Below are 21,860 nucleotides of genomic sequence, written 5' to 3'. Positions count from 1 at the left end.
AATGGATGCTTTTGAGGTTCAGTGGTCATTCGCTATAATGCGGTTCACATTTCACGGCCTCGCAATTTTGTGGATTTTTATTAGTGCATGCTTTTTTTTTGTTCTGCATCCTGATTGGTTGTAGACTATTGTCAATTCATCTCCGCTTTGTCTCCTGTACACTACAGAATGTGCTCAGCTTGCCAAATTAACAGAAATCTTTGATTGCTATCAGTGTGAGTTTCAACAAGGATGCAAAACCTGTCTGCAGCAAGACCATCAGAAAGGGGGTTGCACACCGGATGTGCCTCGTCATGCAGCAGCATGCGTTTAAGAATTTTAAACAAAAAAATAAAGCTGACTACTTCGTGGACTTAGCCTATTGCATGCTATTTTTAGAGTAACTTATTTGTAACTTATATTTTCAGTTTTAGAGTAACTGAAAATGTAATCTTTGCCAGTCGAATAACATCTGATTGAAGTCAGATAAGACTAGTAATGGAAAGCAAACATGTTATTGCAAATTATCATTTCATTAAAAAAAAAATTCAGAGTTTCTTTACAAAGCGACACCACCTGCTGGTCTAGCATGCATAATACATTGCTTTCATCTGTACTCATCTTTAAAGGGAAAACCTTCCAGTTTCATTCTTCAGTATTGTTAAATATATTCTGAATTCACAAGCATGTTGAAAATGCCCTATAAAAAACGCTGTCCTACATCTTATAGCATGAATGCATGTGGCACTGTGTATAACACTATGGGCATAAAGAGTAATAAGAAGGCTGGAGATCTGCATTGTACTGAGGGGTGACTGAAAGCTTTTTGATGTTACAAAGTATTGGCATGTAATCATTTCACCAGTGATGATATTGGACTAATGCGATCATATTTTATGGACCTGGTTGGATCTCTGGCTACAGTGTTTTAAACAAACTCCAGCTTATTTATGGAAACAATCGGGCATCCAGCCAGAAGTGCATTACAATAATCAGGTCTCAAAGTTATGAATGCATGGTCTAACATTTCTGCATCTAGTATATTCTGTAATCTGGAAATTTTTGAAGTGGAAAAATGCAGTGAGGTGCTCAGTGGGCAACCTCCTTTGTTTCTGAGAATGTACAAACTGTCTCAGAGAGTTTTAATATTTGGCAATTAAATCGGAGGATGTGTCTTTCATGCAATATGTTGTCAGAGATACTGAAAAATTACTTTGTATTTCAAGTTTTCCATCATATTTTCTTTTGTTTCTGTACTGTATGTGCTTTTCAGATTAATCAAATATCAGTTTTTAGTTGTTTTTTTTTTAGTTAATTTAGGTGTTGTGGTAAAGGGCTTCAAGTCAAGTCGGGTCTTCTTTATTTCAATAGCACTTTATACAGTGTATATTGTGTCAAAGCTGCTTGACAATAAAATGAACAGGAAAAAGGATAAAAAGCCATAACAGCATTGGCTGGTATCAGAGTAGTGGTACAATTCTAATGTATTTCTAGTTAGATACAAACGGATTCAGTTTAGCTGAATTACTGTTGAAGGGCAATCCACTGATCGGCAGCCCTGCGGACAGCAACCATGTAAGCCAGAGGTGACCGTGGCAAGCAACCAAACCTCAGCCAATTGACGGAAATTCATATGAAACCTTGAGAGAAATCAGACTCATTCAGGGGTTCAGTCTCCAGAAAAGAGGCAGAACAGCAGTCTAAAGCCATCAAGAAAGAGCATCCATTGTGGAAGAACTGCAGGTCCAAGTCAGTTCCTGGTTAATGTTCATGCTGACTAATGTGATCTGTGTAGTGACTCATGCATCAATGTTTCTGATAATGCTGTCCCTTCTTTTTATTTTTTTCCCATTTCACATGACAACCATCTGTTCTGGATATAGACTGGATCTACGATTATGTGAACCTTGTGAAAAGGAGAGACCAACATGACAAAACTCTTCTTACAGTGTTCCCCATTCCACTTAGCCTGAATGATGCTGCCTAACAATCATTTATAGGACATTCTTTTTAAAGTTTGATATTTGTATTTTGGGTATGCTTGTGTAAAGAGGCATGTCTTTAATCTAGAAAACTGACAGAATGTCTGCCTTTTGAACTGAATTAGTTGATTTTGATATTTAGTCAGGATGAGCTCACTTAAATACTGTGGAGATGGGAGTCATTCGGGTTTTTAACTGATCTACAGAATTTTAAAATGGTTACAAAGTAAACATGCTAAACATATCTTCTGCGTTTTAAAACCAACTGAACTTTGTTCATTAGATCTACAGGGCAATCTTGTAAAGAAATGGTCTCAAACTCTATTTCTGAAGACTGCCACTCTCAGTTCACCTCCAACTCACATCTGCTTAATAGTCTGTAGTAGTCTTGAACACTTTGATTAGTTGAATCAGCTGCGTTTGATTACGGTTGGAGCAAAACTGTGCAGAGCTGCAGCCCTCCACAAATCGAGTTTGAGACCTATATTGTAAAGTATTATAATAATCTAACTACGAAGTCATGAAAACATGAATGAACTGTTCCGCATTGATAGCATACTGTATGTTGGACTTTGGCAACATTTCTTTAAAAATGCAGTTATGATATGTTGCCATCATATATCATCCCCAAATTCTTGAGACAACAAGGACTTAACTGAACATTCATGCTTATGGAGGGATTATACTGGTAATGTTTGATAACATTTACTAATCTGGCTCGTTTTATGTATCGCAAATTGCTAAAAACAGTGTAAATTATGTTTTGTTTTTTACAATTAGGTATAGATTTTCAATTTGCATTCAATTTTCATAGTGGGTCACCTAAGAGAGGCTGTTATACTGCGGTATCCACTTTTACTTTAGCTTTGTTAATAAGAGATATCAATAACAAGAGGAGTAAAAGTTGCAGTCATGTTAGTGCTTACTGTAGGCTTTTTGCTGCTTAAAGCTCAGCAGTAAAGATGAGTCTGGGCATTTATAGAGTGATGGTGCAGACTAAAATATGTTTGATTTGTAGTAGAGTCTTGGTTTGCATATTTAGAATTCTATAATGTAAACGTATGCTTTTTTAAATAATATACATGCTGACTAATGGTTTTTATGTTTTAGCTCTTCTATTTGAAGAGGCTCATTGATGCTGCTTCAATTTGATCAAAACTACAGTTACAAAATTTTATTGTAAACTTAATTTCTATTAGGTTAAGTGTTTACTATGAGAGTCTTTTTTTAAACAAAAAAATCTGAATTTTTAGCATGATTAAACAAACCTCCAGTGTTCCATAAGCCTTCAGAAATCATTCTGATGTACTGCTCTGCTTCAATCAATTGTAATTGTTGCTCAATTTGAAATAATGTGGGGGGAAAATAGCGTCATTTTTTGTAGAAACCATAATGCAGTTTGCTTTTCAGGATTTTTTAGTAGGTTTGAATGGTAATATATTATGTGTTAGACAAAAATATGAAGCATACAGCTCTTTTCAGCATTACTATAAATATAAATGGCATTTAAAATATATTTAGTTTAGTTTAGTTTAAACTTTTATTGTCTGTTCTGCTTGGCAAAGAAAGGAAATGTGTCTTTAACACTGGATTTAAGACAACAGCTGCATACAACAATCATTCAATAGCAACATTCCTCAAGACAACAACATAAGTTAACATTTTAAAAACAAAATTAGCCCCATACATATTACTGCAGATCATTCTTGACAACCACCACATTCACTTCAAACAGTGATCTGACAACAGGAATTGAGATAAATGGCTTTTTATAAGCATTTATTCAGGCTTTAGGAATTCTAAACCTGTGTCCTGATGGTAACACTTCAAAAGCTGAGTTAAAGGGATGTGTATTATCTGTAAAAAGTGCAATCTGTTTTTTTCCACAAAGGAGTCAAATAGAAATCTTGTTATTTACATTTAAAAACAGTTCATTTGAAATGAAATAATGTATTTTTGATTAATTCGGAGCTAAAGTCACTAAAAGAGATTTTTTTCAAACATAATAACAAATAAACCTTCACAATCTATTAACTCTAAAACATTGAAAAATGTATCTACAATAGCAGTAGGATCAAGTTTGTATTGTGTGACCTACAGGCATGTTTCAGAATGAAAAACCAGCCACCAGCTGAACGTAATTGATTGCCCCTGATCTACATATTTGATAACACTAACAGATCAATGTCATCCTCAATCCTGAGCCGATGAAAGTTACGTCTTTTGAGCAGTCAATCAGAAGCTCTTTGTGGAATTACCAATTGAGCCAATTTCATAATCTATGTTCTGAAGAGCTAATCAGGTCATTGATGTTCCTCATGATTAACTGGGTCAAATGGGTCAATAATGCACAAGTGATTGCTTTATTATTCTTGAACATGAACAAATAAACGGGGGGGGTGGGGGGGGGGGTGGTGGGGGGGGGGATTACAGGCTGTGGAAACATATGGGGATTGCATTGTCTTAGCAAGGTCAGGGGCCTTCTTGCAATATGATTTGGCGATTTCATTTTACTATGTCTTTTTGTTTCCTGAAAACTTTTCTTTCCATGTCATTCGTCTGGCACATTTCCCTGCTTGGTTCAAGACCTCATTTTCAGTTATCATCAGTAATTAATTTGTTGGATTGTGAGTTGCTTAATTTACATAATTTACACAGTGAATAATTTGTTCACATTTTAGATGTGTTTGCAAGTTAGGCACCGACAAGTCTCTGCTAGTCAGAATGAATTTGCTCATCATTCCAGCATCCAGTCTTAAAGTTTTTTTTTTTTTCAACATGCTAAAGCCGACTGAGTTCATAATTGCATTTAATAGTCAACAATTACATGAATTTTATATTTATTTACAATACAGGAGGGATTTTTGATCAACTCAACAGCGTTATGAATTTGCTAGTGAATTGTATTCAATTGTAGGGAAGAACAAATAACTCCGAACACCTTATTTGTTTAAAACTGCAGGTTTGTACTGACTGTGTGCTTAATGAGTCTGTTTGTTTCTTGCTTCTTAAAGGGGAAATGAAGCACTCAGTCATGTTTACATTATTTTGGTAATAGATTTTCACTTTAAAGGAAATGTATAACAAACTTGATTAATGTAACCATTTAGCAGAAAACTGCATGCTTTATTATAGATTTTAGATCTAGGGTGTCGCTATTTTGGAATGTCGCTTTGTCCGACGTCACAGGGTTGGTTCCGTTCACTCAGTTGAACAGATACAGTGGAAGTAAAGGACTGAACACGGAGATTGCGAAGCCTAATTTAACTCAGTGTGTGAAGTTGTGGACGAGGAGCTGCTGCAAATACAAGCATCAGATATGTGTCTAATAAAAAAATGTATATATATGTATATATATATATATATATATATATATATATATATATATATATATATATATATATATATATATATATATATATATATATATATGACTGCCTCTCTGGGTTTCAACCATGGTTTCAATAAGGTCCTGTGCTGATGTAATAGGGGCCTATACTTTCACTTTTCACTACTTCAGCCTTCACTTTTTTTCATGCTCAAAGGTTTAAACCAAACTATGACCGCCGTAGTTTTTTACATGGCAGGTTTTTACGTCCTTCCAACTACCATGATTGAAACCTATACAGGCAGTAAGGCAGCATAATACAGAGAGTGAACCAAAGCGCATCGAATGATCGGTAATTAAAAGGGAAAAATAGAATACATATTTATTCATTCATTTTCTTTTTGGCTTAGTCCCTTTATTAATCTGGGGTCACCACAGCAGAATGAACCGCCAACCCATTCAGCATATGTTTTACGCAGCGGATGCCCTTCCAGCTGTAACCTCTATATTAGACACACATCTGATGCTTGCAGCTCCACGTCCACAACTTCACACATTGGGTTAAATTAGGCTTTGCAGTCTCCGTGTTCAGTTCTTTACCTTCACTGTATCTGTTCAGGGAGTGGACCAACCCTGTGAGGTCAGACATGGTGACATTCCAAGATCCTAGGTCTAAAAGCTATAGTAAAACAGGCCGTTTCATTCTAAAAGGTTACATTAATCGAGTTTGTTTAATATATTTTCATTAAAGTGAAGTCCAATGTACAAAAAAAGGTAAACTTGAGTGAGTGCTTCATTCTTCATTTCAATAACATATTGTTTTCTTTTCATTTGGCATTTAATAAAAATTTCATCCTTTATGCAAACAAGTTTGTTTAATGTCTAATCAGACAGCATTAGAAGCAGATTATATAAAGGAGGAGACTTTACACTTGCACTAATGAATATTTATAAACTTGTTTCATGTTCAACTACACTGAAAAAAATTGTGTAAAATTGTTGCAAACAATTTAATTGTATTGAATTCAAACAAACAAACAAACAAACAAACAAAATTTTATTAATGTTTAACTGAGTTTGTTTGTTTATATTTAGCCAAAAAAATTGTTTATAACCACTTAAAAAAAAAAAAAAAAAAAATATATATATATATATATATATATATATATATATATATATATATATATATATATATCCAAGGAATCATCTTTGAATCGTTTTTTTCAGTGTGTATCATTTGTAAATTTAAAGACCTTAAACCACACAATACCATAGGTGCCTTCATTTTACCTTAATTAAAATATTTAAGTAGAATATTTAAGAATAATAATTTCTAATGTGAAATTAATACTTTACATGGTTAATTAATTTTTTAAGGAAAATATTACAGTGATTTTTATAATTATTCAGGCATTATTTGTCTTATCAGGTGACGCGTTTAATATTACATTATTGGTAAATGTGTAATTAACATTTGAAGTTACAATTACATTGCAGTAAAATTATATAAGTATTCAACAAACGGACTATCAAAAAAAAAAAAAAAAAGTTGGTAACACTTTACAATAAGGTTCATTAGTTAATGCATTTACTAACATGAACTAATCATGAACAACACATGTACAGCATTTGTTAATCATAATTGAACATTTACTAATGCATTATTAACATCCAATTCCATGCTTGTTAACATTAGTTAATGCACCATGAGTTAACATGAACTAACAATAAACTACTGTATTTTCATTAACTAACGTTAACTAACATGAACAAATACAGTAGTAAATGTATTGTTCATTGTTTGTTCATGTTAGTAAATGCTTTAATAAACATTAACTAATGAACCTTATTGCTTTAATAAACATTAACTAATGAACCTTATTGTAAAGTGTGACCAAAAGGTTTGACCAAAATAATGACTGAATTTCACTTTGAGTTTGACTGAATGATTCTTTAACATTTTATTATTTAAAATTTTATTAGGCTTTTTTTGTTTTCAGGATTGGACAAATTCCAATGCATTTAATTGTCGTATTTGTGGGCAAAATGGTTTTGAGAGGTTTAGCCCTTGTTTAATGTCTAACAGAAAAGTCCTAATGCTATAAAGCAGGGATTTCAGCAGGGTTTAACACGAAGCCTACAGTAAAATCAATGAACAATCAATCTCAATTTCACATCTCTGAGGTTTCCACAGTGCTACCCTAGGGCAAGGTTTTAAGAGCATTTCAAAGCATTATAAAAACAAATCTGACCTTAGTGTAAACCCCTACAAGTTTTGTGTGAAAACGCCTTTCCATGCACAGCTTGGTTTGTAGGATCGAACAAGCCATTGCAGTTATATGACGCAGATTATAGATGTGGATCTACTTTTTTCCTCTCCACACAACACAACAGAACCGAAAATGTTGCCTGGCTGGAAAGGGCAGCTGCATCCTCGAGTGGATGCTTCTATGTATATCTCAGTGATGGACCGCCTTTGTCTTGCATAATTGTTATGGAGATGCCACTGATCTAGTAAAGGCAGTGGGCCTGATGAGTAATAGCAGGTGATGGAGAGAGATGGATAAATTGCAGATGGTGTTTTTTGGCTGTCAACAAAGCCAGGCTGTTTTCTGAGAGAAGATCTATTAGCACCAATGAGAGCATGCCACAACTCTCTCTCTCTCTCTGCCATGATCTCTCACGCCGTCTCACTTTTGCTCTCTCCCTGTCATGCTTTGTCATTTTAGTTTCTCAGTTCCTCTCCTCGCATTTTTCCTTCTCTTTCACACACAAATGCGCAAACATGTTATAAAAAAAGAGGGATGAAAGAGAGCAAATAGCTCTGAATCAATATTTAAATGAAGATAGAATTAATGGACTGGTAAATGCAAAAAAAGTTTCACCTCCAGAAGTGGGTCGTTCTGGAGCAGATGTCATCTGCGTTTGATGGGAACACAGCTTTACAATGACATAAACTAGTTGGGCTGGCAGAGTTAACACATTCCAGTCATGCCCATTTTATAATGCTTTTTTTTGAGACAGAAGGTGGACATTTATTAACAAAGATGTTTAGTGACAAACAAGATTGTTGCATTTTTTTGGTTAGCTTTTTTTTTAAAAACATGTATTTTCAAGAATATGTATCTTTAGATGGATGCTGGAGGACTTAAAAAAAACTTTCCTCTATTGCTATTTACATTTTGAATGCAAAATTTGTAAAGAAAAGCAGAAAAAAAAGACTTTAGTCCAGATGTAATTTTGTTTTGTTTTTTTACTGAGGCAAATACTGTAGATCACTGCTTGAAATTGATTGAGTTCAGAAACTTGAGCAATCAATACAAAAAAATTAGTCTGGATTTGTTTGTGAATCATAGAATGCCTATTAAGGTAACTACTGTATAAATATAATGACTTCTTATATTAATGCTTTCACCTAAGTATACTTCATACTTGACCCAACTCCATCTATTAATCATGTGGTGGACTGTGTGCATTTTACCGTAGGGCAGAGTACATAACTTGAGGAATATAAAGATGAATGGAAGCTCTAAATTGAGCACACATCAGAGGTTACTTTAACACGTTCTCTACATTTTCATTTTAAATTCTCTATAAATCTTTGCATTATAATATTTTTTTTTCATACATAGTAAGATGTGATTTATTTTTTTCGTCATTTTTTAGTCTCAACCAGATTCAAAACCCATTGGCAAATCCTTATTATTATTATTATTATTATTATTATTATTAATAATTTTTCATAATTAAAATTTTCTACCTCATTAAATTAGCCTAATACAGATAAAATATTATGCCTTTGCTAATTGCTAATTGGAATGTTTTTAATGTTCTAAATAAGAGCATCAGCACAAAATAGAGGTTACATTTTTTAACAATCACTATTAGTATAGATTATGTGAGTATCAAGTCAATATACTATCAAGACTGCATCATGGGCATTAGAAGTGAACTATTAATTAAATTAACCTGTTTGTATGGGGAGTAATGGCCAGGGTTTTATAATTATCTAAAACTAAACCCCTAAAACTTAAACTAAAACAATAAAAGCACATTTGTGCTTCTTTTTTATTATTTTATTATTTTTAGTTATTTTTAAACACTTTTTATTAGGATAGAGCATTGGAGGTTACAGTCAGAAAAGTATTTGGAGCAGAGAGAGGGTAAGGGTCAGCAAAGGATCTCAAGCCATGAGCACCAAGGTGCTACACTCCCCTTTCACTTTATTTGGTATACCGCTTGGACCCCCTTTTGCCTTGAGAACTGCCATAATCCTTCAAAGCATAGAGCCTGTGCGAATTGTAGCGTAGAGCCTGTGCGAATTGTAGCGTCAGTTTCCTGTTCTCGGCTGACAAGAGTGGCACCCGGTTTGGTCTTCTGCTACTGTAGCCCATCGGCCTCAAGGTTGGTTGGTTGTGTTGTGCATTCAGAGATGCTCTTCTGCTTACCTCGGTAGTAACAAGTGGATATTTTCTCTTTTTTGGACAATTCTCTGTAAACCTAGGATATCAGGTGTTTCTGAAATACTCAGACCAGCCCGACTGGCACCTACAACCATGTCACATTCAAAGCCCCCCCCCCCACCAAAAAAAAAAATATAATTTGTATTATATCCAAATAAGCATTTCTCATTTAAGAACATGAATACTAAATATCAGAACTATAAACAGTAAACCATAAAAATAATACAAAAAACTCCAAAGCATATTAGATTGGTTGAGGTTGAGATATTTAAGAGCAAATTAGCATTTTTTGAGTTAACCATTGCTTTAACTTACCTTTCCTTTATCTCTTTTTCCTCCACATGCACATTTGTTAACGTGGGTTTGCATCCCTCACGTTTAGCAGAGATGATCAGATGGCATTGTCAAGAGAATCCCTGATGTGAGGAGTGTGCTCAGCTTTGATAATTTCATTATAAACGTGGTCGCTGTGGGATCAGCCATAACAGTCCTCAAGTGGTGATTAATAGAAAAGATAATGAGTGATTAATTACTGTGGTGCCATCAGAGCCCATTTGAGCGGAAGTCATTGAAGAGGCCTTTTTATGTCAATGCCGAAGAGACACCCCCACAGAGACGCCACTGTCGACTTGATATGTGATTCGTCAAGGACATCGCCACCTTCCTGCCGTTTATGTTTGTCATGAATGAAGGAACAAGTTTGTCTGGGATTTTGAAGTGAGGTTGAAGTGACTTTCAGACTATGCCTTTGTTTGGTGACATGGTTTTATTGGACTTGTCCTTGGCCTAGAGGTTTGCCCTGCACTCCTTAGTTACTGTTGCTATCTTCATTAAGCCATCATACAATAACAGTGTGAAACTTTTCGCAAGATGTTTTTTGAAACATTTTGTACACAAAATCTCGACCTCTTGTTGAAGAGCATTCAAGTGGCACTCAATTACAGTATATGAGCAAAAAAAAGGCATATGAAAGATTTTAAAATATATGTGGGACATAACAAGATACTTAGGATGCAAGGGGTTACAGATCACAATGCATAATGGAGAAACCTCATGGTTTAAATTTGCTTATAATTATCATTAAAGTATGCATGAAATCAAGGTTTACAGTGTTTGTTTTGTTAGCGCACATTGTTAGTCTTAACATGAACAGTTAGTCAGTGCAAGTTAATCCACTCAAATGAATGAAACCGTTTTGGTAATCATTAATCAAAATCAAATAATTTCATTATGCTCTGGAATGGCTGTCTTTCACTCAAGATGTCAGTTTGACCACCACTCTACCACTGCAATATTACAATGGGTTTTTATTCTCATTTCTTCATTTGTTGAACTGCTTTCACACCATCTACATTGTATAAAGCACTCTAGTAATAAAGATAAATTAAATTGTTTTGATATGCTTAGCCACGCCCTTAGCCATAAAATAAATATTAAAGGAGGAGCACAAAAGTAAACCCCGCCTCCTACTCAGTATTCTGTTTCAGTTGGAAATGTGTCATCTTACTAAAGTAAAAGGCTATAGTTTGTTTACTACTGAGAGGATGTGTGCAAGCTTGCCAATGATGGCTACTTTAGTGAACAGAACCTGCATAGGCTGTGAATAACAGGTAATAAAGTTGTAAATAATGTTTAGTTTGTTGCACAGAGTAATTGTTTGGGAGCCATGCAGGAGGTATGATTTGCATGTATGTTTTTGTTTTCTCAAAGTGACGGCAGCCATGACAGGAGCCACACAGCAGTGAAAGTGAAACCGAAAATCCACACATCATTTAAATAACCATATCGCATTTTAGAGTTATGATTACGGCTAGCATTCGATGTGTTTTTTCTTTCATAGCAAACATAAAGTGTTGTGCATGAAAATAAATGTTTACTGGTTCAGTATAACTACTCTAGCCTATATAATGCATGTTGAATATAATGCAAGAGAGAATTTTACCAGTGGAAAAAAAAGGTCTAATAACGTTGGTAATGACAAATGACAAGCATATGTCTTAAATATAATAATTCACCTTTAGTATTATTAATAAGTGTATTCTGATTTCATAACTTGTGACAATACTGTGAATTAACAACTAGGACATTTTAAAAGCCCACCTTTCCAAGTCTATACCATTTACCATATATTAGCATTTTAACCAACAGTCGACCTGCACATAGACCAAGTATTATTGTTGTTTTACTGTATGTTTGACAAATAACAGTATTAATAGCCTACTCATAGTAACCTTTTTACATCTATAGAATCATAAAAAATTTGAGATTTATTTTAAGTTGTTAAAAAAATTGTGATTCTCATTGTAGCCAGAACCGTGCAGCCCTAGTTTGTTTGCCTAATGCCAAAGTCAACTTTTTCTTCAAATACCCCCCAAGTGCTGTTTAACAGAGATTATGTTTTTTTTTTCAACATGTTTAAACATTATAGTTTTAATAATTAATTTTCAATAACTAATTGTTTTTGTTTTTCCCCCATAGGATTTTTTATTTTTATTTTTGCAAGATAATAGTATTCCACTTAAAGTGCAGTTTAAAAGCTTAGCTAGGTTAATTAGGTTAACTAGGTAAATTAAGTAATTAGACGGGACATTGGATGGCATTGATGTATTCTGTAGCCAATCGAAAAACAGTATTGCTTAAGGGAGCAATTATAAAAAGTGCTTTTATCCTAGCCAAGCTAAAAGAAATAAAATGTTCTCCTAAGAAAGAAGTATTGTCCTTTGTGATGTTGTGTATGTGTGAATAAGTTTTAATCCTGGTTGAAGATTCATAATGTTGAATGCATTCAGTGACGCATTAAGCTCTGTAGTGGTACATGTTGGCATTTGTTAGAAGGCTAGTTAGCCTGTAGAAGGCTTGGATTCCAGTTGACTAAGTGCACAGCTTCTAAGATTACCTCCTTTTAACCATCATTCGTGTTTGAGTGCTGTAATCAAGGCACTTAAAGTTATGTGGTTCTACCAATTTCATATGCTCTTTATGAAGTGAGTAGTGTATTAAGTGAAGTATTGCTATTTGCAGTGTTTTCAAGTTGGATAAACCATTGGTTTTCTTTTGTTATTATTATCATTAGTATTATTATGATAAAAATAACAATTTACAGTGTTTCTGCTGGTTTTATTCAAATTTTTCATTATGGTTCTATAAAGATGTCTGTTTTTTAATTTAGAAAGTTTGTGGGAATATCTTCAGATGAGTTGAAAATATATATATATTTTGTTTTGTATTTAAACAACATTATACTCTCAGAATATATAAATATATATTCAGTATCTACTTTATCTTAATAGCAAGAATAAATATTTTATAACTTTTCATAACTTCTTAACTTAAAGTTATAGCTTTTTAATTTTTTTGTGTGCAAAATGTTTCAAGATGGATTTTGTTTGTTTCCATGATTTTACCATGTTATATTTTTACTAGTACAATGGTATTGCTTTCTTTTAATTTTAAACTTCTTATTGTAAGACTTAGCTGTATTTAGCTAAACCGTTTTTGGTGGCTTGCCAAAGTATTAGATTATTTTTATTAGAATTTTGTATTAGTATTAGAATGTAGCTTTGCTTACCAGCATCTAAAAATGAACTGAGCATAAAAGGTTTAGCGGTGGTTATATATATATATATCTATATCGCAAATCAGTTGAGTAAAATGAATATATTAATGATCATTAATGTGTACCATGAAGCATCCGCAATTTTTTATTCCTATTATGAAATTAATATGAAAATTTAATAAACTACAACTGCAGAAAAATGGGTCTGAATATATTACAAGAGAAAATATTTTTGAAAGATGTTTCTAATGCAAACAAATGTATATCAGATCCAAAATAATAAAGTAATCTTAAATATAAAAAGTTATTTATTCCTGTGATGGAAAAACTGAACGTTCAGTGTGAATGTCACATTTGGTGCTTGAGAAGCATTAATCATTATTGATGTTGAAAGTAGTTGTATTTTTGAAGAAATCAGAATACATCTTTTTTTTTTTTCTTTTTGTATGCATGCATCTTTGTTAAAGGAGCAATTTTCTATTTAAGTATGTATAACTGACTTTTAGTTTTGATCAAATTAATGCACCCTTGCCTAATATGAGTATTTTAGACTTTCAGAAAATAGTATCACCCTCAAACTTTTGAATACTATGGAACTTTGAAACTCCTGTGAAATTGCACATAATGCAAGTTGCTTCATCTGTCACCAGTGCTGATTCAGTTTTTACTTGTCACAATATTCATTTTAATTACAGTACCATTCATCTTATTATTACGTGGTTTTCAACTGCGCATTTCTAAAGTGTCTAAGAGAATGTGATTTGCTTTTTGTGCAAGACTATTAAGACATACTGTACATTCACTGTGTGTGGAGGCCATGTTTTTTTCTCGATGTGACCATGGTACAGAATTGAAGCAAGACCATACAAGTGACAGCATCACTGCAGTTGTCTTTGGCCAGCGTTATGCGACGCAATTAGAGCTTAAAGCACCACACATTCCTTCAGCTTAAATCCAATAGCAATCAGCCTCGTCCTTGGTACCCAAATCAGCCGACATTTAGATATTGATCGACCGCCAATGAGGACCACTTCGTGTGTGTGCTTTTATCATCACTTGATTATCCAGAGATGATAAAGGCATCACCAGCAACTCTTCCATTTTCTCTAAACCGAGAGAAGCTGATTTATATTGCTCTCTTAAGTACGACGTCTTTCAGTGTGTGTCTCCAGGGCAAAACGCTTCCTTTCTAGTTGTTTCGACCATACCTGCTGAAGTGTTGTTCATTATTGCTTGACGTTATTGTTGGTAATGAAATGAAATGAGACATTTAAGCGGGGCTTTGAGGTCTTCTTAGACTGCCTATCGAGTGCTTTACTGAAAAGTATGTTAATTGTTCCTTGTGGAGTTGTCTGCATGGAGGCAACTGGCATTTGCTGTGTGATTGAGCGCTTTATATTAAACTACATCGATCTTTTGTACTCATGTCACACCTGTGAACGCTCGCTCGTTTTTATACACCGACATCTACAGACTCTGATTAAATGAGAAGCTGGTATTGATAAATATATTGATGTCACCTTCAGAAGTAAAGGTGACCCCGGACTGTTCATGCACAAGCAAGGCAAATTGTGTACCATGTGCACATGATAGATAAACTATGTCCATCAAAGGGGCCAAAATAAGCAGTGTGCAGTCGTTATGGATGGGATTTTGTATGAAGGTTGCGAATCGTGCTTTTAGGGCAGCCAGCCAGTCAGTCGAATGGAGAAATTACAGGGAATGCATCATTAATTAAACTCCGCCGCTGGAATACTGATGCTCACGCAATCAATGGCAAAATAATTGCTTGTCATGCATGTTGTGGCAAGAGAAATTTCCTTCCAATCTTCGCATACATTTGATTAGCCAGGTCCTCCAAACTTTTTATATGGAACAAATGAATTATTCAACCACCTGTTTCTGTCTGAGCTGGAAAACAGCCAGGGTGCTGTCAATGGCCTCACTTTCTAACTCTTTCTCTCTCTCTCTCTCTCTCTTTTTGTCTGTCGCTTGCTTTCCTTTCTTTCTTTCTTGCTTTCCTCTTTTTCTTTCTCTCCTTTTTTAATTCTATAGTCTTTACCCTTCTTTTTTCATCTCAACCAAATTAGCATCTCTGCCTTTTAAATGTGCCTTTTTTTGCTTTGTTTTTTCAATAATGTCAGTCACTGAACTTGTAAATCACTGTCAGTCACTCTTTTTAGCAGCTTTATATTTGTTTGAACTTATAAAGATGTTTACTAATGTTTACTAATGTCTCCTTGCTACAGCAACTGATGAGGGAAAGGCAGCAGATGGCCAGTCGTCCCTTTGCCTCGGTCGCGGTGGCTCTGGATGTGGGCGGCACTGAAGGAGAACTGCTTCAGGGTGGAATCGAGGTTAGTTTGACATCTCACCTTTGTGTATTTAGCCGTTAATGTTTTACTCTGCTGCAGTAATGCAGCGTATGGCTAGGGATATACAGTATCGAATGCATCATTTGAATGGCAATGTACTATTAAGATGCATAATTGCACTTACACATTTTATTTAGCCATTTACAGCGATTCCTGGAATAGAAGGTTTGTTTTTTTACTGTCTTAAATATTTGTGTTTTAAACATATTTATTTAGGCTTGGTGTATAGTGAATGGCACTCTAATGTATGTTTGTTTTAAAACTTAAAGTTTCCTATATTTTTTTTTGTTCTAAATTAACTAGAACATGGATTGTCAGTTCATTGGTAAAAAAGTTACGTCCCATTCACACTACGAGTGACAAACTGTGACAAGTGACCATTCATTTCAATGAAGAGCGAGTGACCTCTGGCTGTGCAAGTGACAGCGACTGTGGCTACCAGATGTAGGCGTGTCAATCCATCAACTTTATGCAATTGAGGAGCGACTGTCTTGAGCGACAGCCAATACAACCATCAGTAGAGCTCACGTGATCCTTTCTCAGCTCCTGCAGAGCCCTGTTGTGTTCTCCATGCTGTAGACCTACACAGACCCACGTTTATGGGAGATAAATAGCTGTAATGACAGAGAATACACTTTTTTACTTGTGCATTTTTGTAATTGAGTATTTTACGTACTGAATTCATTAATATTTAGTGTTTTCTCTGGACAATGTTCACTTTTAGTGACATTTAAACTATTTTACTCTCTGTAAATATCACCATAAACCTTACCCAAGCAACCTTCAGGTGGGAACACTCACTATGGACTTCAATCATCACCCAGAGCGACAGGCACCTACAAAGTTGCTGCTAGTGTGAATAAGGCATTATGAGTATTTTCCTTTTACAAACAACTGATTATAAACAAAATTTCAAGAATATTCTCTTTTAGAGCATTTGTTTGCGGAAAATCTCAATAGCACGGTATAAAATACCGCATGTTTTAAGGTCTTTAATGCTAGAGAAAAATATATACTAACGTATGAGTGCGTATGTATGCAGTGGGTAAAATATTTATTGAACACTTCCTGGTAAATAAATTTGCAACGGAGCTGTTGACATGAAATTGACCCTGATTTTTACAAAAAACCCAATAACACAAACATTCAAAAAACCAAAACAATCAAAAGAAATTAAAAAAAAAATGTGTTGTGTAATAACAATGAAATGACAAAAGGAGGATGATATGTACATGATATGTCTATAAACTACTTGTATGTATTTAATACTTTGTTTAAAAGGCATTTTTGATAATGACAGCTTCAAGACACCTCTTGTATGGAAAGTGGAGTCACATTCATTACTCGGATGTGACTTCAACAGAGTCTTAAAAATGTTGACAGTTTTGTGGGTCTCTTCTATGACCTCTGGTCTTTAGTTCTTATTTTCTATTGGATTCATTGGCTGGGCCATTTTATTTATTTATTTATTTTGAATTAAATTTTTCTTCTGAAACCAGCTACGAGTTTTCTTGACTGTGCTTGTAATCTTGCTCAAATGTCCACCTTGTTTTATCTTCACCCTCCTGGTAATGCAGGTGTTGGGACTAAAGCAGCAAATATTCATCTCTGATGATTGCTTTCTAACTAATGAGCGATTTCAGCTGCTGTTCAGGCTTTTCCGTGTCCTTTTTTTCTCTTTTATTCATGTGTTCAATGCTTTTTCACTTTGTCAGTTCATTTTATTACACAACTTCAATTTGTTCATTTTTTTAATTTGTGGATGGATTAATTAGTAATAGTTTTCTGAGAAAAACTTATTTTACCCATTTCATTAATTAATTTCTTTTTTCCTTATTTTATATTGGAAATAAAAAAGGGATCCAGCATAAATGTGCATGATGCACAAATGAACATGACACTTAAACAATTACCCGTTAATGCCAGTTTAGAGTACTGACAAAGTGGGTTTTCAATAATTATTATTATTATTATTTGTGAAGTTTGCATGTTCTCTCCGTGTTCACGTGGGTTTCCTCCAGGTGCTCCGGTTTCACCCACAAGTCTAAAGACATGGGCTGCGTCCGAAACTGCCTACTACTCAGTAGGTACTGTATTTGAATTTAAACATACTACTCGGCCGTTAGAAAAGTACGTTCTATACAATATGAATGTGAAAGTATGAATGGAATTCGGACGTACTACATCCGTCATTTTGTCAAGGTCACGCGACCTACCTGGGTAATTTGCGTCGCTTCACTCCCATTCATGAATTCGCTCGCGGGGTATCATGGGATAGTGCAGCGTGCATGAGATGCGCACTCCAAAATTTCGCCGGAAGTAGTAAGTCATCCGGGTACTTCTCGCATACTGATTTTCGAATTCTATGTATTCGGACATACTACTCGGCTCGCATACTGATTTTGGCGTACTATATAGTATGGAAGTATGCGTTTTCGGACGCAGCCATGTGGTACAGGTGAATTGGGTAAACTAAAATTGTTGGTAGTGTATGTGTGTGAATAAGTGTGTATGGGTGATTCCTTGTGATGAGTTGCAGCTGGAAGGGCATCAGCTGCGTAAAATACATGCTGGATAAGATGGCAGTTGATTTCGCTGTTGCGACCCCTGATTAATTAAGGGACTAAGTGGAAAAAAAAAATGAATGAGTATATTATTTGTATAATTGTCTATAAAGTTTTCTTTTTAATTAAACCCAAAAGCTCTGCATCCACAGTTAAAGTAGATTTGAAAGGTAGTGTGTTAAATGCTGAAAAATGGCATAAAAAATCTTCTATTTTACAAGTAATCAAGGCATATTTTTCCCGCTGTGTTTCTATATATATTTAATGTACGTAACCTTTAAAATCAACTTAACGAGGTCTACAGTCTCAATAATGAGCAGCGCCAGGCAGAAACTGTTTGCAGTTTGACAGCTCTAATTTAAGTGCATGGGGATTCATGGCTGTTACACAAGAGACACGCACACAGACCTGTGAAAGCAGATGTACCTGCCGAACAGCAGAGACGTTCAAAACACACGTCCAGCAGCACTTGATGTGCCTCTCCAGAATCCATTAGTATAGAGTGGAGTGGTGCTCAGTGAGCATTATGGGCTGTTGGAGGACACAGCGCAAATGAAGAGAGCAGAAAACAACATACTCGTCAATCCTCCAGCTGAACGCTGTTCAACATAGATCTTTTTAAACAAATTTCAGCTTCACTGTTAGCAACTCATGGTTCTCATTTATGGGGACTTCAGCCTCGTGAAAAGAGCCACTTAAGTTCTGTGAAATTGTGTCCACAAGCCAGCTGCTGGGATTGTACGTTTTTGCTAGCAGAAGTTGGTCTTGATAGTCAACTTTCTGGTCTCAGATGGTAGAGCGCCTGCATATCTTGGGTTTTTATGTGTTGTTTTTACTGTATGCTAGGCCTGATAGTGTAAGGAACACCCTTGAATTTGCAACTATTTCTTTAAATATTGCAGTGCTTCCCACAGGCTTGAAATCTACTTGCGGTGGTAGCCAGATTGAAACACATCCTTTACCCAAGGCACATAAATTACATGTGACACAAAAAATAATGTGATTTATAACAATACTTTTATTTATTATGACACTGTTATACACAGTTTCTTTTCAATGGGTTAAAGTTTTTAAAAACAATTCCACTATTACTCTTATTTTTATAATTCAATTCAATAATTACTTTATTGGCATGACAAATGGTACAAATGTATTGCCAAAGCATTTATAAAGTTCACATAAAAAAACGTTACGTCGGCGTCAATAAACTAGTGGTTAACTATAGCACCTTAATTCTTAGGGCTACCTGAATTTGAGTCCTGGCTCCAAGTCCTATGCACATCCTTCCCCTCTCTTTGCTCCAAATGCTTTTCTTTCTTTGCTCTACTTTCCTATCCCAATAAAATGTGATAAACCCCTAAAAAAAAATGTAACATACATGTATAATAAAAAATACTGTAAATAGTAGTAGTAGTAAAAAAGCAAAGATATTTATGTATAATAATTAAATAATATAATATAAAAATCATATAATAATAAAATATAAATAATGTATCATATTATTAATAAATATACTGTGCATTCAGAAAGTATTCATAGCACTTTTTAAAATTTATAAAAAAAAACAAAAAAAAAACTGAAAAATCACATGTACATAAGTTCAGGTTGCTTTATTGGCATGACATTTAGTACAATATTGCCAAAGCATTTTAGATTTGTTTAAATTATGGAATATATCAACATCATCAAATGAATAACATATACAGCGAATGAAAAGTAAATTACAGGATTAAATGTTTAAAAACAGACAATATCTCAAAAATAAATATTTATTAATAATTTATTATTATTAATGAATAATTAGAATAAAAGGTGTATATTATATAACAGGCAAATGAGTTGATTGACCAATTCTAATGATGTACATCTATTTTGCAGCCAGTTTAGATGTTGTTTCATCTTCTCCAAGTATATAGTAAAGTTTTTTTTTTTAATTGTTTAGTTTAAAAAATCTATTATTTACTTTTTCTTTCTGTCTTGATGGCCGTGCTGTCAGCTGTGATGCCAAGTGGAAAGTAGTCTTAAATAAAATAGTAATGCAAAAACGCAACAACTTTAGAAAGCGAAAGTAAAAGTAGACTAGGAGATTGAGAAACACCGGCCGGATGCATTTTAAAAACCTCAAAAAGGGCCATCTCTTTAGGTCTCTGTAGCCCATCTCAGTTGGGTCTCTATGTGAGGGTGTCTGATGAAGTGTTGTTTACAGTTCTTTCACACACACAATGAGCAATACCAGTGCATGAGAAGATTTTCCACTGGTAAATCGAACACGGGTGTTTGATTATCTTGGGCGGATGCAAAAAAAAAAAAGGTAAAAATTATAATATTACTTGGTAATATGATAATATATACCGTATTGATAATATTACCGTTAATATGCCTGGTCGGCCCGCCCAAGTAAAATCTATGTGTGGGAAGCACTGTATTGTTTTTTAGATTGTTTTATTAACTTTAAAATAAGTTGTCTCTAAGAATAGATCAGATTAAATAAAATATTTGGATTTTTTTTCCAATTAACATTAAAAAAAATTACCATTACCAAACTTTTCAAATATAGTATAGATAGTGTACACACACTGTAAAATGTTTTAGGAACATGTATAAATAAGAGCTCGATTCATAACCCTATTAAATATCATATATTGTATAACAAAAGTCTTTTATCTTATTTAGAGGTCTTAAATTGCAGGACAGAAAATCACATTACTTTGCAATCAACAAATAGCACAAATTTTATTTTAATTTTGTACTTAATTTTGACAATCTTTACCTTAAGGCATTTGTATTATAATATATTTTAGACTATTAAAATGCTCATATTTTATCTCACTGGGTAAAACCAGTTCAGAATAAATCCTGATTCATTATAGTTAAAAGTGGTGTGTTATATAGAACATATTTTTTTCTGGTTGATACTGGTTTTCTTTAAAATATAAGTTGTGGTAAAAGTCTGTTATACTCATTTTACTGAATATACCCTCAAGCCCCTCTCAGTACCCTAATGTCATTCCTTTTCTGAAATACAGTTGTGTTGTGTCACTTTTTAAGTTCCTGTCATCATTGTAGTGGAAGGAAAAACACTTTTGAGACCTCATTTCTGCTGTTCCCTTCTCAGCCTCTCATAGGTTTAATTTCAACCTGTCCAAATAATACACAGACTTAACTCAAGAGACCCGTTATGAGCCACCACCTTTCAGAAAGTATGTTTCGACTCAGAGGTTTGTTCCCTCAAAGCTTTGATTGCAACAGCATTTCAAGGTTCGCGTTCAAAATTTGCCTGGGAATATTGTAATGTAACACAAATAAATTCTCAGTAGTGGATCTAAATTGTCTGCAGTTTTTTCCCACAACTTTTCTTCTGTGTGCTAAGCACATATCTTTGTATGAAGTCCTTATATGTATATAAGGTTTTAGCATATGTGTCCCATCATGTCGTTCTTCTGCGGTCTTCATTATGTGCTTGGTGATCAACATTGACACTTCTTATAGTCTGTCGTGGCAGATCCAGATGTTTGCACCACTTTGCTGGGATCTGGCAGCAGCTGAAGGTGAAAGGAGGGAAATGAGAGCAATTCTGTTCTATAAAGGTTAATGAGACAGCATCTGGTGCTGT

The 21,860-nt window shown here is 34.3% G+C and overlaps 1 protein-coding gene across 1 annotated transcript in view; it reads left to right on the top strand.

The window, feature by feature from the left end:
• Positions 1-21,860, top strand: part of atrnl1b (attractin-like 1b) — a 172,790-nt gene that overhangs the window by 126,863 nt on the left and 24,067 nt on the right. The window contains exon 27 of the mRNA XM_692563.11: positions 15,558-15,665. Within this exon, the coding sequence (XP_697655.5) occupies positions 15,558-15,665 (108 nt within the window). The remainder of the gene's footprint in view (positions 1-15,557; positions 15,666-21,860) is intronic.

The sequence above is a fragment of the Danio rerio genome, chromosome 12 (assembly GCF_049306965.1).
Source record: "Danio rerio strain Tuebingen ecotype United States chromosome 12, GRCz12tu, whole genome shotgun sequence".
Taxonomy (NCBI): Eukaryota; Metazoa; Chordata; class Actinopteri; order Cypriniformes; family Danionidae; genus Danio; species Danio rerio.
Note: the sequence above shows the minus strand (reverse complement) of the source record. Positions and strands in the feature narration are given on the sequence as shown.